The 20201-nt window shown below is 49.8% G+C and overlaps 1 protein-coding gene across 2 annotated transcripts in view; it reads left to right on the top strand.

Moving 5' to 3' along the window:
• The window catches only part of CREB3L1 (cAMP responsive element binding protein 3 like 1), a 45881-nt gene that overhangs the window by 21720 nt on the left and 3960 nt on the right, over nucleotides 1–20201 (top strand). Inside the window, exons 2-9 of one of the 2 annotated variants that reach the window (XM_068398452.1) lie at nucleotides 2396–2624; nucleotides 7457–7617; nucleotides 9260–9338; nucleotides 10282–10439; nucleotides 11041–11190; nucleotides 11996–12054; nucleotides 13939–14007; nucleotides 16413–16512. In XM_068398452.1, coding sequence (XP_068254553.1) covers nucleotides 2396–2624; nucleotides 7457–7617; nucleotides 9260–9338; nucleotides 10282–10439; nucleotides 11041–11190; nucleotides 11996–12054; nucleotides 13939–14007; nucleotides 16413–16512 — 1005 coding nt within the window. Of the gene's footprint in view, nucleotides 1–2395; nucleotides 2625–7456; nucleotides 7618–9259; nucleotides 9339–10278; nucleotides 10440–11040; nucleotides 11191–11995; nucleotides 12055–13938; nucleotides 14008–16412; nucleotides 16513–20201 lie in introns of both variants that reach the window. The other variant, XM_068398451.1, reaches the window with a different exon arrangement.

Raw genomic sequence — 20201 nt, 5'->3', positions numbered from 1 at the left:
TCACTCCCACCTCTGCCTTTGTTAATGCACAGTTGTGAAAGAAATCTGAAGCATGTAGCAGACTCGCAGATTAGCTCTCCCTTCAGCTGCCTACCCAGCCCTGCTTCTCTTCCAGGACTACATGGTGGTTCTAGATTTGATGGTTACAACAGTATATATGATTTGAGTGCCTTTTGTTGCATCCTGGCTCTGCTGTGCTGTTGTGGTGCTCTGGCAGCCAGAACTCTGAATCTCTTCACTTTTCTGTGGTTACGTTCTCACCCTTACCGTAAGGCTATTGTGTTCATATCCTGTGTTTGCTTGTGTTGTTTAGAGAAAGCAAGACAAAGAACAGCTGTTAGGTGTGTAGGCACTCTCTGGGGTTAATGCTCAGGACTCCAAACTCTTTACTCCTCCGTGCCGTAGGATAGGACAAAACCTGGTTTTCCAGTGCGTTTTAGATAAATATCTAACCCAGCTCCATCTGCTGACTCAGCTCCTCTGAAGAACAGTTATGCTCAGCACAGACGGGAGGTGTTTTCTGTTGCTTGATTCAAGGCAGAAATGCTTCTAGGCAACTTGGAAATGGCTGGGTAGATTTTACAAAGCTACCCGTCCACCTTGGCTTCTGATATGGGAACAAGTGGAGAAAACTTCAGCCCAGACATCCCAGGGAAGGCCTCAACACTGGGATTTATCATGAGCGTGCCTTCTCTGCCTTACCTGCATGGCAGTGTCTGCCCTCCCAGGGGAGCCTGGGATGGTGGTGTGTCAGGCTGTCACTCCAGGCAGTAGGAGGACAGGACAAGTGGGAAGGAAGTGAAGGGAGAGAAACTTTGTGTCAGGCTGAATGTAGGCAGCAGGGACTCCCCTCCACTTCCAGCATGCTCTGTGGGCATCTGAGTTTTTAAATTGAGCAGACAAGGGTTGATGTTGGAGGGTGAAGGGCACTGGCATGTTGGAGATGATTGCTGCAGCTCACCGTCTCCCTCCCCAACTAGGCGGGAAGTGTGGGTCTGTTCAGCTGGAGCCTGCTTCGCTCCCCAGCCTCACCCCAACCCTCTGACAGCCAGCGTAATGTTGACAAAATGATATTGTGCTCAGAGAAAACAAATATACCTTCCTGTAGGAACAGGAACGTGCAGGGCCAGCATCCGGGGTCCTCTGGGCAACTCCTCCCTCAGTCCTAGAGCTGGGGAAAGAAAGGACTCATGCACCCCATGCTCTTCTAGGAGCCAGGCTCTTCCCTGAGCTCAGCTCTCACACTGGAATTCATTTGCATTCATGTCTCGTCTCTAGGACCTGCGTGCTCTCTTCTACTCTCTCTCATCCATACCCTGTTGGTCTTAGTACTTCAATATGCTGCTTTCAATGCCTTTCTACCCACCCAGATGCTTTTCCAGGCAGGGGGGGACCCAGTCTGACTCCTGAGCTCTCTCCAGTTCATTTAAGTTACACAGTTCCGTCTGTGTAATATAGTCACTTGAATGTATCTGTCTTTTCTTTCCTTTCCCTGAGCCAGAAGGCTCAATCTGCCAACAAATTGGATAATTTTTCAGCTGGTGTTTGGCTACCATCATTTTTCTCCCTGCCCAACCAATGCTTTGTTGTAGCAAATGGAAAAGTTAGTGATTTGACTTCTGAATAAGAGGATATGCCTCAAAGGAAACAGGTTCCCTGTAGCATCAGGAGCCCAGCTCTGCAGCAGCACTGGCCAGATTTACTGACTGTTACTGGAATGATTAGTGGAATGATTGTTTGTTGTTAGCAGCCCATCTGTAGTGTTTAAACTTCATCGGGGAGCAGAATTTCACAGGCATTATCTGGCTGGAGGACAGCCTCATATGGTCCACAGAGGGGCTGAGAAATCCCAGAGGAAATTAAATACAACAGGGGGCCTTCCTGTTATGTTGATCCAACTGATCTTTTCTCTGATAGAAATCAGCAGCTGGGTTGATGTTCTCTGGGGCATCAGAGTGCCTATAGCTGCTGGCAGAGAACATGAGAAAGTGTCTGTCACCAAGGACAGATGCTGAAGACCGTGATTTTCTGCCACACTTGCATTTTGTCATCACAGGGATCTTGCCTTGTGCTCTATTCAGCTCGTTGTCACAGTGAGATGATGCTAGGAAGCCAAAGATAGGTACCCATGGAGGAAGGGGGAGAAGTGAGAATGTAGAGGAGTTTCATGAGTGTTTGTGGCGTAGATAAACAGGCAGAGAAGATGTACAGCACCACAGCCTTTTCTATCTTAATTCAAGATGTTTTTGTCAAACTGATGCAGTCAAGGGATAGGAACTGCTTTTTCCCATCCAAAAAGGGCTGTTGCTGAGGTTTGGCTCTCAGAGCAGGGGAAGACTCTCAGCTCCCTCTTGGAGCTGACACTAATGCTCTCTCTCCCTTTGTCTTTCCTCAGCATTTCTCAGAGAACCTGGATCACTTCTCCGACAACATGGAGGATTTCTCCAATGACCTCTTCAGCAGTTTCTTCGATGACCCAGTACTGGCTGAGAAGAACCCACTGCTGGACATGGACCTGGATCCACCCACTCCAGGCATCCAGGCAGAGCACAGCTACTCCCTCAGTGGAGACTCTGCTCCCCAGAGCCCCCTCGTGCCTGTCAAGACCGAAGATAATGCGAACGGTGAGCATGAGACATGCACACTGCACAGCTTCGGGCACATCTGTTAGCAGAGGCTCTGGCTGGCTTTCATATATAAAAGGACAAACTGGCTGTTCATTGGGCTTGCGCATGGCTAATCCAGGGAAGAATTTGATCTGCCGTTGTCAAATAGAGCCCACATTTTTTCCTTCAGTTTGTGCTCTGACAGTCACATTGATCCTTTGCCAGGTTAACTGTTATTTACGAGGATGATAATTGGTTGTGGTTCAGTGTCTTGCCAGCTTCTGGCAAGCAGTAGGCAATGTCTTTTTAGGACCCTGCAAACCTGGGTGTGGATGCCCTAGATCCAGGTCTGTTTTGGCATCAGGCAGCAGGGTTTTGGCTTGAATATAGGAAGCATGAGTCTCTGGCTGCAACCAGTGCTGGTACATGTGGAAAGCTAAGTGGCTTCTTTACCAGCAGATCTTTTAGCAGGAGACAGAGAGGAACAGTCATTTCAAAACCTATTTTTAAAACAATTCATTTCAGGATAATTTATGGTGGCTGGATATTTTTAGAGCCATCCTTGCAGAGAGTCCTGTAATTTGTGGGACTGTGTGGGTGTCCCAACAGCTGATGGACACCAGGCTGCCTGAAAAAGCATTGGCACAGGCTTAGTATACACAGAAAAAAAGCCATTCCTTTGAGCAAGAGTGAGACCTGGGACAGAGGCTTCCCTCTCATGGCCAGGAATGATCCCAGCTCCCTGGCACAAACACCAAGGCAGGGGGAGAGGAGCTGGCCTCCACTGCCTCTTTGGTCCCTGCAAAGGGCACAGCCATCAGTGCCACGTTCCTTAGGGGCCACTCAGAGAGGCACTGGGAGAGAGCCTCGTGGCAGGCCAAGCAAGCTCTGCCTTCGCATCAGAAAAGCTTTCTATTTACATTTCTTTTTCCTTAGCTTTAACCCCAGTACAGTCTTGGAGGGCATTCAGCTCAAACAGGCAATTGGGTGACTAACAAAAAACAAACCAGTGTGAGTGCATAGACACATCTTTATTTTGCCCCTGCAAATGAACAGGAGGAGATGAGGCTTGTGAATGAGAGAAGCAAAAAGCATGAGTTTGTAGAAAGCAGTGAAATGAAGTCTGCCTGCATGAAGCTACCCTGGGGACTCCTCTCTGAGACACTTGTCACCACTTCTTCTCCTCTGCTCTGCAGCTGGATGTGCCCCTGCTTCAGCTGCAGTGTCTCCAAGGCAATACCATGATTCTCCTGAATGGAGTATTGACACTGATGCTTGGGCAGAGGCCAGCACAGGGTGTACAGTGCATAACCCAGGAGAGCTTGAGATGGGCCTGACACTTGCTCTCTGAGAGTGCAAGATCGGCTCTATATAGGGAGTAAGGCCTCGCATTAATGTGGCATATATAGGGGTATCAATGTACCCAGTCCTGCAGTGGGATAATTCAACCCATCTTTCCAGGGCTATCTTGGCTCGTAATTGGATGTGAGTCATTTTCTAGTGTAGCCCTGAGTCAGGTCCAGTATTTGTAACACTGTGCAGTCCTTTTGGCACAGATCCATCCAATCTCAGTCCTTTTAGACATTCACTTCAAATTAATTACCGGGGAATGGCTTTTCTTTAACATTAAGCAAGCTCTGCTTGATCTGCAGAGCTCCTCAGGAATGCCCGGGCTCTGTCTAGGCTTGGAGCTGGCTGAGGCTTGCTATTTATCAGCTTTCTCCCAGCTTTTCTGCAGAACTCCAAAACACTTCCAAATCCTGCCCTTTCCCACATGGTTCCCACTAACATGGGTCAGCTAGGGCAAGCTGCTGGGTGCATTGTGGCCCCGCTTATCAGTGGAGTCTGCTTTCCAGATGGTTTGCGCATATGGACTGGCCGCTTCGGTTCTCAGTACCAGCCGTCAGTTCTGCAGAGTGTGATTTGATGCCAGGAGCAGGGGAAGCCAGGATTGTGCAAAACAGCGGGTGCTGGACCAGCCTTGGGCTAGTGCCCGCACTCCTGTACAGCTCCTGCTTCCTCACTGCTCTTTGCCTCACCTCCTCAAGCCAGGGCAGCTATGGATATCTCTCAGCCAAGCTTCTTCCCATTGTGTACAGCGTATCTAGAGCAGAGGATGAGCTTCCTGGCATGCCTCACCCAGCAACATAGAGTGAAATCTGCAGTTGTTACAGACTGGCCATACCTCTGAAACATCCTCTCAGGCAGCAGAACATAGATGTGTCCACACAAAACGCCTTCTCCTCAGTCTCTCATTGACCCTCTGATGGCTTTTGTGTCTCAGATTCTGCAACCCAATTGCTCCCCAGATAAATGTCTGAGGGTGGGAAAGAGAGCAGGGTCAGAACGTAGACAGGAAATGGGAGGACAGCACGTACTTATTTGGGTGTCTGCTCCTTGGGCTGTCTGGACTGACATCACTGGGGGCTGCTCTCTTGCTGAGTCCAGTCTGAACAGGGAGAGCCCTTGCTGGTCTGCTTGCTCTGGTCTGGTAACTTGCTTCAGCAGCAGCCCTCCCAGGCAGAGGATGCCCCACCCCTCTGAGAAAAAGAGAAATGCAGAGCTTTGCAACAGAAAGGAAGGATGAGGAAGATGAGGCTTAAAATCACAGTAAGGGAACTTCAGATTTGCCAGTAGGCAAAACCTTCCCATAGTGGGCATAGTGAAACTGTAGAAGAGATTTAATGGGGGAAGCTGTGGACTCTTCATCACTTTTCAGAGGGGTACATTCAAGTCAGAAAAACATCTGTCAGGATTGACACAGGTTTAGTTGAACTTGCCTAGAGCACTGGGATAGACTGGTAGACCTCTCAAGGTCCCTCGTCTCTGTGACAGGCTGTGATCAGGCAGAAGAATTCAGGTTTTCTGGCTTGTGGCTGTGTAACACCTTGCTTCTTTCCATCAGAAAGGGCTTGTCTGCATATCAGGGGTAGCTGGGACTTCACTACCAGCTGCAGGTTTGGTGTCCTTAGCAGGACAGAGAGAAGGCAATGCAGTCTGTGCCTGCTCAGTAGCCTCTCCTTCGTCACGGTTGTGCAGTGCACCCCTGGCTGAGACGCTGCCTGAGGACGTTGGCCCCGCTGCATTGTGGGAAGCTCTAGGAAGCCATCCAGCAGTACTGAGAGCAGCACAGATTTGATGATAGGCACACGGAGCAGCCACAGGAACTCAGGTCTGTGCTTAAAGATGTCCAGTCACACAGAGAGCTGGAAGGAAGGAGCCTTTGCTAGAGAGACCTAGCTAGGCAGCAAAATAAGAGGTGCTAGACCAAAGACACGAAGACAATATATTCCACTGACAAGGGCAACACTGTGTTAACTGATACAATTCTTGCCCAATCTTTAACATCACTGTGTCCACGCAAAAGCCAGAGGCAGGATTATGCTCTGTCCTCTCCTGAAGGCAACAGAGCCTGAGTTGGGCAAAGATGATGTTAAGATACCTTTAAGTTTAGTTCAGATACCTTTAAGTTTAGTTCAGATGGCAGCTCCCACATGAAGAGCTGCTTGCTTGTACTCTTCTTTGTGAAGGCTTTTCTGGAGCTGAGAAGGACCTTTCTCCCCCTCTCCTCTTGCCAGGACATCTTCTAGACTGAGACCTGCACTGCAGAGCTGCTTTGGGCAGCAGACAGCTAGGCAACACCCCTGGGTCTGAGAGTGCCTTATGCAGAGAGCAGCGCAGAGGGTTCCAGGAGTGAGCCTGCCTGTGGCCTCATGTTGAGCCAACTGGGGCACTGTCTGGTTACACACTTAGCAATAGTCCATCCTGTGTCAGGACAAATGCGTTTCTGGTTGTCAGATAAAAAGGGGGAGAGATGAAGATAAGGGAGGAGGATGCAGGCTCCAGGCCAGCTAGGAGTAGCTTTTTGGCAGGCTGAAGTGTTTGAAGAGCAATGAGGGGACCAAAACTTCAGAGCAGAGCCCAGGCAGCTCTCCTGCCTGGCAAGTTTTTTTCCCCATCTGAGCAGCAGCCTATCCACCACTGCTGGAATCCCAGCTCCCGGGATCTCTGCTTCCAGTGACAAGCCAGGCTCACGCCACACACGTGCATGGGACAGAGCAGGCGGGGCGCGAGGGGAGCATGCCCACACAGCTCCATTCAGTTCTCTTCAGACACTTCCTTTCCCTCACTCCTGCTTCAGTCCCTGCCAGCAATGGCAGTGGGGCATGGCTGTAGGCAGCAGTCCCCCTGAGCGGTGCGGGGTGGAAGAGGAAGCCTCAAAGGTGAGACTGAGGGGAGCAGCTGTGGGAGCAGCCTCACGAGCAGGTGCCACATTGGACTTCCTTCCACAGAAACGGTCCTTCCTCCTCTCCTGTCATGCAACAAAACTCTGGTACTTGGCACATTGGCAGGAGGCCACAGCAGCATGTACAGCCCCCCATCAGCCTTTCACTGTCATCGTGCTTGCCCTCTCGCCAGCTCTCTGGCACAGAGATGGTGCTACTCTTGGTAACACACGTGGGAGCTCTGTGATGCTAGCCATGCTGCCTAAGGAGCAACAGCCCAGCATCTTCCTCGCACTGAACTCTAAATATAAATGAGCTCCTGAAGATGAGACCAAGACATCACTGGAGGAAGAAACGTGCAGCTGTCCTCCAGCGCTCGGGCTGCACAGTGAGAGCAGAGCAGAGACACAAATCCCTCTAGCTCTGTCATGTCTGCTCCCCATACACTGGGGGTTCGTTCCCTTTTGTACTGTGTTGTGGGCCTGCACATGCTTGTGTGGTGACAGTGCTAAACTTGGAAAGGCAGCCTCCCCAGACAGGGGGAAGCTGTCTGCATGGCTTCTTTTTTTTTTTGTATTGTCCTGTTCTTGCTGGAGTTTGACTCTCACGTTGTGCATGTTTCAGAGCTGGAGAATGGAGTGTGGTCGCTGGGGCCCAAGCTCTGCTCCATCATGGTGAAACAGGAACAGAACCTGGCTCTAGACCCGCCTGAGTCCCAGCTAGCTGCCAGCTCCATACCAGTGCTGAACCTCAACCCTCTGCAGAGACTGCCCGTCCCCGAGGAGGTGAGCCCATCTAAGATCCATTGGGAACGTGGGCTCTCACACAGCGGCCCCCCTGGTGATGTGGACCCAGCCATGTGACTGCAGGGTCCTGCTAGGTGATTTAGCCGCTGGACAGACAGGAGAAGGTGATACTGCATTATTTGTCGTTCTCCTCTTGAAACGGCAGTCGGAGGAGCAGCACACCTGCTGCTAGCTAGAACTGTGTTCTTGATTCCTGCAGTGAAGCTACAAGACAGCTTATCCTTCCAGAGAAAACCAAGGAAGGAGGGTTTTCTCCAGCACAGGAGGCTTTGCAATCTTGGTTAAATACAAGTGTGTTTCCTTGGCACAAAAGCCAAAAGCTTTTAAGCTTGCATGTGCTGCAGGCCTGTCCCCTCCAAACTGCCAGTATTTCTGTAGCCACTCTTGGCTTATTTTTATTTTTTGGAGAAGTGTCAATTAATGTGATGCCAGTGACCCCACTATGCCTGAGTATAGAACCCTGCTCTGCCACTGTCTTTTTCATCGCCTTGGGCTTATCATATGGCCTCTCACTTTTCTCAGCTGCTCACTGGAAATGGAGGTCCTACTCCAGGTTCTGCTTGCTTTTTCCTATGAAGTAGCAGGAATTATTATTCCTAAGAAACAGGGGGCCAAGTGTTTTGGTCATATCTAAGTTCTTAAGAAGTCTGCTTGTCTGAAGGAGGCTCACTTATGCCACTGGTACGTGGGTGTAAGTTGGCGGCTCAGTTCAGCTGGCCTTGAGTCCAGCCGTGTTGGATGGGAAGGTCTGACCAGTCTCACACAGACCTTGGTTATCTTGTAGCAGCTCAGTAGATAACAGTAGAGCATCTCTGGCATTCACTTCCTTTTTTCACTCATGCTGAGCATCTTCCCATTTAAACAACCATTCAAAACAAATGGGTACTTCCAGACAAAACTGTGCACAAACTTCCTCCATTATTTACACAGCTTGAACTTGCTGTGCCCTCGAAGCTCTGCTGTGTGTGCTGGTGCTCTCTCAGCTGTGTTTACAGTCTGGAGGAGTTTGCAATATGTCTGTTTAGTGTAAAAACTCCCCCAGCCTATGGTGGGCTGAGGGGCTGGCGAGCCAGGGAGCTGAGGGGCAGCATAGCCCAGGTGGGAATAAATCTACTTTTTGTTTAACTCTCAGTCGCCTCCAATTGGAAACAGCTGCCCAGCAGCCCTGGTGCAAATCATGTGAGCAGGACAGGGGGTTTATTCTGTTTCTGTACATCCTCTATACTCCCATTTCTAATGAAGGCAGATCAAAGAGGGACTTCCCGTGGTAATGCATAGGTTGGTTTAAATTGCTCTGTCTGGGTCTAGCAAGGGAAGAATTGCCAAGGGTAAAAGTCATCTCCCTATTGGAGGTATTCAGTGCACGGCTTGGCAACTTACCCATCTGCCACTGCCTCTTGCTCTGCAGACATGTGTTTGCACTCTGTGTGCCCAGAGACACAGACTTCAGGGGACTTATGTTTGGACTCCTGGTTTCTGTTATGTGTCTGCTTTGGGGCAGAGCTGTGAGATGGGGCAGTACAGAGAGCAGAGGAGCAGCAGCTTTGAACTGAACTGGTAGGAGCCCTCTGGGCAGGGGAGGTGGCAGTGCCCAAGAGCTCTTTGTGCTTCTCTTCCACAGACTCCCATAGAAATGACTCCAGCACCTGTGATCAAAGCTGAACCCAAAGAGGTGAACCAGTTTCTAAATGTACCTGCAGGTAAGAAGATAGGATTTGCTGGCCGACTTACATCCCTCTCAATTACTCAGATATAGATCATTACTATACAGGGAGGAAAGACAACACCTGAGAGCAGAGCCATGTATACAAGGTAATACTGGGGCACAGACCAATAGAGGAGTGAGCACTGCACTGTTCCAACTCAGTGTCTGGACCAGCAGCCACACACAGAATTGTTCAGACAGGGACTCCCAGGCAAAACAGGCTACCTCAGAGCTGGAAATATGCAAGAGTGCCTTTAAAATCCTCAGGGACTGCAATGTTATCCAAAAACAACGATCTGAAACTCAGGAAATTCAGGATCCAGTTTAATTTGAAAGAAACCCAAGCATCTGAAAATCTGCCGATACACAAATGAAAGCACTATAGGAACTCCCACTGCTGCAGAGAGACTTTCCTTAGGCATATTCCCACCTCTATAAAGGCCTCCAGGGCTTGCTAGTACAAAGTGGGGACAGTTTTCAAGTTCTTGGCAACCGAGTGACCAGACCCCCTTTGGATCAAGCGTGCTGGCAAGCATGTGAGCCCTGCGGTGCTTTTGGAAGACCTCTTCTCATACACAGCTTCCCATACTTGTGAACAGGCTATGGAGCAAAACATCACGGGCTTTGTACTCCATTTTGGATGACACCAGCGTACCTTATCACTTTGTAAATACCTTCAGTGTCTTGGCAAAGCCCCTGCCAGCTCTCTGACTCCTGCAGTTCCTCGTTTAGCACATTTGAGGTCAGCCTCATCTCTGTCTTGGGCAGTGCTCAGTCCAGCCTTGTTCTCAGACCCACCCCATCTTGTGAGATTCATCACTCTCTCCTTTCAGTCCTGTGTTATGGCAGTGCCTTTTCCTGTTGCTACTCGGGGTCCTATGCCTGTACTAACAGACTGACATGAGAGCTATTGACTTGATCTCCTTATTTCTCAGTAGATGACCTGGTGCAGATGCCTCCAACTCCACCCAGCAGCCATGGCAGTGACAGTGATGGATCCCAGAGCCCAAGGTCCCTGCCTCCCTCCAGCCCAGCCCGACCTGCTGCTCGCTCTTCTACTGCCATCTCCTCCTCACCTCTCCTCACAGCACCACATGTAAGGAGGCAGCAGGGCGTCACTGGGACACAGGGCTTCTTGGTGTTTAGAAGGGTTTTCTGAGGCACATGTGGGGAATCCTTTCCTTGTTAAGGTCTCCAAAATGCTCTGGCAAGGCAATGTGATGTCCTAGCACAGGGGCCTGGGGACAGGATAGTGCTCACAGGAGTGAGGAGAGACGCAATGAGTCTTGCACGGTGCCTGCCAGCAGCTATCTTGTTTTAGCAAGGGCTGTCTTTCACCCTGTACTTTGGGAAGTGGCCTATGCACTGGAGGACTTTCTGAGGAGGTTAATGGAAGAGAAAGGAATAACTGAGAACTCCCATAACCAGACTGTTTTTTAACCATCACCCAAAAGTTCTTTGGCGGGGTCCTGCAGTGCAAATGTGTAGCCAGCCTCACCAAGAAGGAGTAGATGCCCTCCTGAGTAAAAGACGAAGGCAGATGCTGAGCTATGCCCCCAGGGTCAGGTTGAGAGCAGGAAAGAGCACTGCCCTGCACCTACTTGCACTGAGCCCCTAGCTGCTCTGCAAGACTTTAAGGGGGACCACTGGGATAGGACTCCTTGCTGATGCTGATGGCTGCTGTCTGTGTGATTCAGAAGTTACAAGGAACCTCTGGCCCGCTGCTCTTGACTGAAGAGGAGAAACGCACCTTGATTGCTGAGGGCTACCCCATTCCTACCAAGCTGCCCCTCACTAAAGCAGAAGAGAAAGCACTGAAGAGAGTCAGGAGGAAAATCAAGAACAAGGTGACTGTTCTCAAAAACTGTGACCATACAGTTCCCATTATTCCAGAGCATCCTCAGCTGACCACTGCTATAGTCACCCTCGCCTCCTCAACTGTGGTGCAGCTCAGAAGAGGTGGGATCTTGCCTTTGGTGCACTGGCAAGAGCCTCCCAACCCACAGAAATGGTGCCATGGGGCATCTCTGCATGAACGCTGTGCATGCAGCTGTATCTGGGGAGTGTGGCTTCCAGGCCAGCTCCTGGGAGTGTGTGGCCTGGGATGGGACCCACAAGCTAAGGCATCATGGATCAGACAAACTGGCCTGGTCAGGCCTTGCTGTGGGGGCAGGGAAACAAGACCCATTGCATAGTGCAGAATGGGTGATGCACAGAGCTCATTAGCCAGGCAGAGTCTGTGAGACTAGACTGTGATTAGAAAGCATCCCATGGGAGAAATGAGAGACCCTGAATTAGTCACCTAGTGACTCAGAAGTGGTCTGGGGCAGAATCTGCCCAGATGGCCACAGCACGTACCCATGTGAGTCAGAGGAGTTCAAAGCAACCCTAAAGACGCTCTCAGCAGCGAGGGGGTCAGGCATACTGCAACAAATGGTTGTGGCCTACAGGCCAAAGAAGTCTGCATATCTACAGCATCCATCCCTCCAAGTTTGGGCCTGGAGACCAGTAGGAATGGCAGACTGGAAGGCAGCTTCCCCATTTATCTTTAGGGTGCTGTGTGTGCAGGGAGCAGACAAGATGAGGGAGCCACAAAAAAATGGCTAGAGGCTTATGATATTGACTCCTCTCTGATGGCTGCCCCCCTCACAGATCTCTGCTCAGGAGAGTCGCAGGAAGAAGAAAGAATATGTGGAGTGTCTAGAGAAAAAGTAAGTTTCTTCTCAGTCTTACCTGTTAAAAAGGACCCCTGTCCATGTACAGCCCCTCTTTCTAGTGGTTTTGTCTCTGAATTGCTCAAAGAATACAATTCCTTGCAAGGCTGGCTGCACAGAAGTTTGGTTTGGGATCCTGCCCCTACTCCCCTCCCTCCTAGAAGTCCTCTTGCAGGATAAAGGTTGCTCTAGAAACCTTGTGTTTCCAACTGCTTAGTTTGGCTGTTCCCCTGCAGAATATAGGCCATTTTTGCTGCCAGCAAGGTGGGATTTTGGATAAGAGTCATGTGTCCCCATTGTCATGTTTCCTCATTAGTTGCTTCTATTTTGTCTGTCCCATAAGCTGCAGGCCCTCTGAGGGCACTGACCATGAGGGTGGACACACAAGCATTTGATAGCAAGAAAAGCCTTGCACTAGAGTTATTCCCCACACTCCCTCCCCTTCCACCGTTCCCTGCATGAGCTATGTTTTTCTCCTTGCAACCCTGAGGTCCTGCATGTGTGGCAGGCATAAGCCTAAAGTGACATCACATGACGCTGACAGGGTAGAAAATAACTCCTGAGGGCGTGATCCTGTGATCCCCTTTGTACTAGCAGCCCATGAATGGCATTCCCAGGCAAAGAAGAATGCTGGGATCCAGGTGCAAACCCACATTTCTGTTTAAATATCATCTCCTTCCTGTTATTAACACCACCTGAGATCAGCAAAATGGAAAAAAAACCCACAAACCCAACCTTAATTAACTCTTCTCCCTGATGCTATTTGTTTATCTTCTCTAAGTGCACAGAAATGCTGAATGAAAACAGATGACTCCAGGCACCTTCAAGTTCTCATGTGCTTCCATAAGCAGCACCTCGGCGTGCATGTGTTTGCCCAGGCATCAGAGCACATCACCTCCAGCTAGTGTCCCCCCGTGGCACCCAGATCCTTCACACTAGGGCTGGGGAGTTGGCTGGCCTCACACAAGTGGCAGGACCAGGGCTCTCTGTGCTGGGGCCTCTTCCCTAGACGTGGCTGGGGTGCCTGTACGTACTCAGCAGTTTGTTACACTAGTGCATTGCTGTGACAGATGGCTTTCAAACAATGCCAGGTTTAAATGTGAACCAAAAGCAGCATTCAGTGAAATTTTTTAATGGAGCAAGTCTTGGTCAACTTGGCTTTCTGTAAGAACTCGTTTGTCGAAACCTGCACTTGGGCCCTTCACCATTCCGTTTGACACCTTTGCTGCAAGCCCAGTTTTTACACGGAACGCCTGGTTCGGGGGCCGTGCTGGAAACCTCCAGCAGGATCAGGCTGTGGCCCTGGCCTGCCTTCTTCCAGGCGTGGAGACATTCCCTTCCCTCATCCCAAGCGCAGCCTAACCACTTTCCCTTCCGAAGCAGTGGGAGGGAGCCTGCAGGTTCTCTGCTGCCCTCCAGTGGCTGCAGTCGGATCTGGCCCAGCATGCGCACACAACTGCCTGCTTTTTGTGCGCAAGGCACGCAGCCAGGGCAGGCTCGCAGCCTGGGTGGGAGAGGTTTGAATTTGTCCTCCTGTTCCTTTTCCATGCTCCTTAAGGGGGTTTGGAAGTGATGGAAATGCCTGCATAACTTTGGGTCTGTCCTGACATGACCTGCCTGTAACTGGGTGCTACTGGCTCTCCCAGCCCTTGGGAAAGCCTGAACTAGGAACTGTCACACGTAACTGTCCCCCTGCAATCTCATCCCTGGTCTGTTGGGGCTGGCTGCAGCCAGACGGGCGAGGGACATCTGGCTCCAGGACCATATCTGCAGGTGATGGATGGGGCCACTGAGCCTCCACACCCCGAGAGAGACAAGGACTACATTCGCTTTATCTGTCTGGCCTTTGTAACTAACCAGCTATGGGTTTTATTCCTGCAGGGTTGAGACATACACAACAGAAAACAATGAACTCTGGAAAAAAGTGGAGACCTTAGAAAACGCAAACAGGTAAGAGGGGCTAGACCTGATCCTCTGTGGGTAGGATGGGGTGGGCAGGAAGGGAAGCCAGGGGACTGCTGGGGCAGGGGGGCGAGCAGAGAAAGGCAGGCTTCCCCAGCTCCTGGTGGGACGGGCGCTGCTCAGTGAGGCACTGGTTTTTGGCCCATGGCAGCAGCGAGGCAGCTGGGTTTGGTTAGCAAGCCTGGAATGTTTGTATTGGGACAGCCAGGCCGCGCCGCAGCAAGGGGAGGGCGGGGAGGCGCATTTCTCACATCTCTTCCTCCTTCTCCCTGCAGCCCTTTGGGCTTCTGCTGCCCTCCCCATTACCCTCCAGGCCTCTGGCTGTCTCCAGGGCATCTGCCCTGAGGGTGGCCCCTCACACCAGCCTCTCAGACCCACTGCTTCTGCTTTTGGGCTCTTTGGAGGAATACAAGGCCCTGGGCATAACATGGCAGTTTCAGATTTCTTTTGAGAAAGAGCTGAACAGACTTGGTGAATATGGGGAAAGCCCAATCCTCTAATAAAGGCAGAGACCCCAGCTCCCACCGAATCCAGGGCAACTCCCTATGCATGTGGTACCCCAGCCCTTGCCCTGCCTCTTCCCCTTGCAAAGCAAGCCTGAAGGATCTCCCTCCCATCTGCTGCTGCTCACCTGAAAGAAGCAAGCTGCTCCCCAAAGCAGACCCCTGGTGCCCTCGCCCAAGAATCTGGTGAGCGCTTGTGTTCCTAATACGCAGAGCTGGCCAACTGATCACCAGGGGAATTTGCTTCCTTGGAAGCAAATAGTGAAGACTCCCACCCCTGCAGGAGGGATGGGCAGCAGGAGCTGGACGAGTGCCCAGCTCTGCTCCCTCTTACTGGGTGCAATAGGTGTGAGCAAGGGCAGGGTCAGCTGCAGGGCTGGTGAGGGGGAAGCTCATTTCTGTAGCCCTGTTTCTATCACCCCCAGCTCGAACTGAAGGGGAGCACTGCAGCCAGAGAGCCAGTGCCCTCACCCGCCCCTCTGCTGCCACTACAGCTCGTGGAGTATTCATTGGGGCTCTGACGCACTCCTTCCTCCCATCCATGACACAAGTGCTGTGGCCTCAGCTTCCAGGCCAGCCACCAGTGCCGGGACCAGGGACTGTCAGGCATGGTCTGGCTGAGGTGTGCGAGTGGCCAGAGCCTCCCAGCTGCTGGAGACACGGCTGCCCAGCTGCTCTCATCCACGCGGCACAGAATGCCGCCCGGCCCCACTGGGAGTGCAGGCAGCCCCTGCTGCTGAAAAAGCATGAGTCTCACCCTGCAAAATCAGGAGACTGACCTAAAAGCCAGGAGATTTTTTTTTTTCAAAATAGACATTGTGTTCTTTCTAGTTGCATTTGGGTTTTGAGCACTGCCAGTGGGACGCTCTGTGCTTCTTTCCACATGTACAAGGAGCAGAAAAGGATTTGGAAAGAGATAAAGCTGGGATTCTCCTGCAATCTCCTGGCTCCAGGAACTGGCATTTTATAAAAGCTCAAACATATTTGTGTAAAACAGTCAGTGCTCCCAGGGGGAAACACTCGGTAGTCTGCATTTCAGTAATTTGCAGCCCTTAGGAACTGTGTGCCCTGTAGTCTCCCTCATCACAGATTTCTTCACCAGCCCAGTGAAGGGTTCAGTGGCTCTTAGTAACACACCTACCACTGTTCTGTGTTCATGTGTGCCAGTGCCCGTGTTCAGTTAAATGGGGCAGAGAGACCTTAGCACGTGTTCCAGCCAGGGCAGCCAGAGAATGAATTAATTGCTGAACTCAAGATTTGGCTTTGCCCACACATCCCTCTGCAGAGTTTGCCAAGACTGAAGAATCTGGAGGGGATCAAAACTGTTTTTTGTTTCTCTTTCCACCATATGGTTCGGGGCACAGGTTGAGCTGCGGAGCGTGTGTCTCTGAGTGAAGTGGGAGCAGGCAGGCCTGTGCTCAATGTCTGACCTGGCTACAAAGTTCAGCTCCTGTCCCAGAGCTTGGTTTTCATGGTAGCCCACCTCTCCATTGCTTTGGAAGATGACTGGCTGGGCTTTGAGGCACCCAGAACTCCTAAGTGAGTTGGACATTCATAATGGTGGGTAGCTGCAGTGAAGGTTGTGGTGAATCTACTGGTGAGGAGACTGAGGGAAGGTGCTGCAGGGGGCTACCACAGCATAATGGTGCCTTGGGGCCGTACCTCCCACAGTTCCTGCACACTTTATATCTCAAACTCACCCTTTTGTGTTTCATGCTTCCCAAGCCTATTTGGTCAGAGAACTTGGGCAAGATACAGCAAGGAGGAGATACTTGTTTTCACAAGAAGGGAAAATCAGGATAAAATATGAAAGGGGTAGTGGTATTCTTGCATCAGTTACTGGCTGTTACCTCCTTATCAAGTTTTGATTTGGGTTGTTTCCTATCCTAGGACTCTGCTCCAGCAGTTACAGAAGCTGCAGGCTCTGGTAGCTGGGAAAGTCTCCAGACCTTACAAAATAGCTTCCACGCAGACTGGGACCTGCCTAATGGTATGAGCTTCATTTCTATCCTCCTTATTGACCATGCTTCCCCAGACAGCTTTGTCAATGGCCTGTCTCTGCCCTCTTCCCTGCTGCCTGGCTCTATTGCCAGTTACATCTGCCCTCTCCTTTTGTGTTGGAGTCACCAGAACTGGACCCTGTGTCATATATACATCAGTAGCATCAGTTGTTCATGCAACAGCATTAGAATAGTTCCTGCATTTTCACTGTCTTGTTCTTTGGGCAAAACAGCACTTGGTTTGCTTTTCATTAGCTATCGACCATTCAACAAAATCTTCGATGAGCTTCCATCGTAATGGGTGGAGTTTTCTTTTGCTGAGTTGGTAATGCTTAACGTTTAACTCAGCAGGGCAGGCGAACAGTTCAAGAATTTGTCCCAGTGGGCATTACCTTGTGTTTATCAGCAAGCAATGGCATCTCTTCTTGCTGTAGGCTAGCACATCAGGGTTTGTTAAATCCAGCTGGAATTCTCTTCTCTTGCCCTTTTTGACTAACCAAAATGAGTCGGGGTTGTCTGTTGCTTTTGCTAATCCCTGTTTGCCTCTCATTTCTCATAGTGGAGGATCATGGTCAAGCAATATTGACTTCACTGTGGAGCTTTGGGGCATGCCAGTGTGTGGCCATAGAGGCAATTGGTTATTCTTCATCTCATTTTTTGCCAGGGGGAAAGTTTCTGGTCCATGATAAAAATATAACCTTCAACCCTGTGATGTCTTTGCAGGATTGCCATAGTAGTTGCTTGAGACAGGTTTGTCTTAAGTTAGTTATCTATATCTAGTTACCACTTCTGTACTGTTAACAGTCATGAAATACAAACACATGGTGAGGTGCTTTCCCCACTTTCTCAGCACTCTCAGTGTCCTGAGGAGTTGTTTTTCGCTCTTGGTTCAATCCGTTTCCTTGGTTCTAGAGCCCCTGCTCTGTAATTTCCAGCACTTTCTCCTTTCAAAATCTGCTCAAACTTTTGCTACTCTTTGCTGCCCCCCACATCAGACCAGATTTTAATGACTGACTGTTTGTTCTGTTGGCTGTTCTGTGGCTTCATTCCCAAGTTCTTTCCACATTTTCGTGTGTGACCCAGCTGGGCCCAGTGACTCATTGCTCCTTAATGCAGCAGCTCATCAGAGCACCCCTGGCTCCAGCAATTCTTCATCACTACTACCTGGAATGAGCAAGTCCAGGAGAGGTGCCTTCCATACATCTCCTGTGCTATAGGCTGATAAAATACCTAATTTAGCTTCCCAACAGTGTCTTATCTCTGCTTGCAGCTCAGCCCACACACCAACTCTCTCTGGCTTCCTAGCTTTGAAGCATTTCAAGAATTTGTAATTTGCTTTTCTATCTTTGGCCAGTTCCACTCATAGGCCTCCGAGTTCCCATTTTCCATTTTCAAATACAGCACTCCTTATCATGACAGATATGTAGAATCATCATGCCTTGCAGCATGGGAGTGGAGCAGAGTACCCTTCTTTTTTAGCCCTGTGTCATTCCTGCTGGATATTTGTCCAGCCAGTTCTTGAAGGCGTCCAGTGATGAGCAGTCCTCAGCCTCCTCACGCAAACCATTCCAGTGCTTTGTTATCTTTCCCAGATAAAGCTTTCTTGCTATCTAATCTCAATCTTCCTTGCAACAGCTTAAGCCTGTTACAACTTCTTCTGCCCACTGTAAGCAAGATCAGTTTACCCTCCCTTTGTGCAGCTGCATTTTACATACTTGAAAACTATTGTTTTCAAGCAACTCCCTTCAGTCTGCTCTGCTAAATCACCATAATTTCTTCAGTCTTCCCTTGTAGGCTGACTTACTGAATACTGCTTTTTCCCAGAGCCCTCTTCCAGGCTTTCTCTGATTGCCCCGCATCTTTTTGGAAGTACAGGACCCAAAGCTGGACACAGTGTTCCACCTGAAGGCTGGTACAGAGCCAGCCACCCAGAAAACCTGTTCATACTGCCTGGGCTGAGATTTGCCCTTTGCAAAGTGACACCAACTTGTGCCCACCTTGTGCTCCATTTTAACTTCCAAGTCCTCTTCTGTAGTAAAAGCTGCCTGGCCACGTAATCGCTGACGTGTTTCCTCCGTTAATCAATCCTGCCACCTCGCCGATCTCAGCAGGTCTCGGCATTTGTCTGTATCGATCTTCCCGCTGTTCTCTTAGACTACTTCTCCCCATGGTCAAGATCATTCTGAATTTGAATCCTGACCAAAAGCCAGTCTGGTTGTAGTCTCTCCCATCTGCAGATTTGATACAGTCCATCATCCAAGTCAGGCTTAAAAATGTTGAATCTTGCCAGAGCCATAATGGATCTCTCTGCTACTCCATCTGCTACTTCCTCCCAGTTTGACAGTGAACCATTTGACAACTACGCTCTTTTTTTTGATTAATTTTGCCTCCACCTTTCCAACTGGTTTTGCAGTAGTTTCCTCTAGCTTAGTTTCCCTCGCTTTTTAAGAGGTGAGATGGTCAAAAGCTGTAAGATGAATGGTACTCAGAGTCAAACCAAGAGTTATTGTTATGAAGTGGTACAGCGTTTGAACTGGAACCGAATCAGAGCATCAATCAGAGTTAACCTGAAGCAAAACAGAGTAAATACAATGCTGGTTTACAGAGCCCCAGTTGAAAGCCATGTTAAAGCAATATGTTAAGTATACTGCTCTTTCCAAGCCCATAAAGCCTGTTTTGTTTTAGAAGAGAAGAAAAGGCTTCACAGGGCTGGCTCCCCTTTCTGGAAGTTGTGTGTTTGGCTGTGATAATTCCAAGCAACATCTATTCAGAATTTATTTTTTCCCCTGTTTTTGCGGAATAAGAGTTCTAAATGCCTTGTGTGCCTGATATGATGTGCTTAGACAGCATCTATGCTGTCCACATTTAATTTCCTTGTTTTAAAACCAGCCATGAAGAGTCCGGACAATTAAAATCCCTCTTTACATAGTGTAGTATCCCCGTGTTATTATTTGGTCTTCCACATCTCCTGGAATCTACTGGTGGTCAAAATTACCTTGATGTACCAGCTTCTGTGCGTTACTTAGGTATGGCTATTCTGAAATAGGCGGCTATTCTGAAAAGCCATCAAGCAATTGCTGGCTGTCCCCACAGGTGTCCCCACAGGTCAGACTTAGCTAGTTTGTACACAGGTAGTAGAAATGACCAACAGATGCATTGTCTCTTTGACGTCCTTAGTCTGAGCACTGAGCTGGCGGCAGCTAGTTATATACCACCCATGAGCACATGGGTATTCAGGTCATAAGGATTTGGCTCTGTATCATTTCCTATGTGTCCACTCTTGCTCTGTACTAGTAGTTCCCTAAACTCTATAGAGGCCCTTACGATCAGCAGTGGTGTCTCACTCTGAAGCTTTACTATTATGGCAGAATTTACAGACAGGTGCAGACCTATCAGAGGGGGACTTCCAGGGAGCTTTCATCTGCCTCTCTCCTTTTATCACCGCCCAGTAGCTCTGACTGGTCTGCCTGACAGCAGAAGGCACGGACACATGGTCCTGCATACGTGCATGGCAAGCATAAATTTAACCCTTTCCTTGGACTCTCTGTCCTTGCCATCAGGTATTAGGCAGCTGCAGTTCTGCTGTCATTTCTATCCTCACATGGACAATAGCTTCACTTTGCTACATGCTGTGGTACCTCACAGATTTCTCCCAATGAGCTTGTTTTCTTACAGCCCA

The sequence above is a fragment of the Nyctibius grandis genome, chromosome 4, assembly GCF_013368605.1.
Source record: "Nyctibius grandis isolate bNycGra1 chromosome 4, bNycGra1.pri, whole genome shotgun sequence".
Lineage (NCBI taxonomy): Eukaryota > Metazoa > Chordata > Aves > Nyctibiiformes > Nyctibiidae > Nyctibius > Nyctibius grandis.
This window is presented reverse-complemented; position numbering and strand designations above follow the sequence as displayed.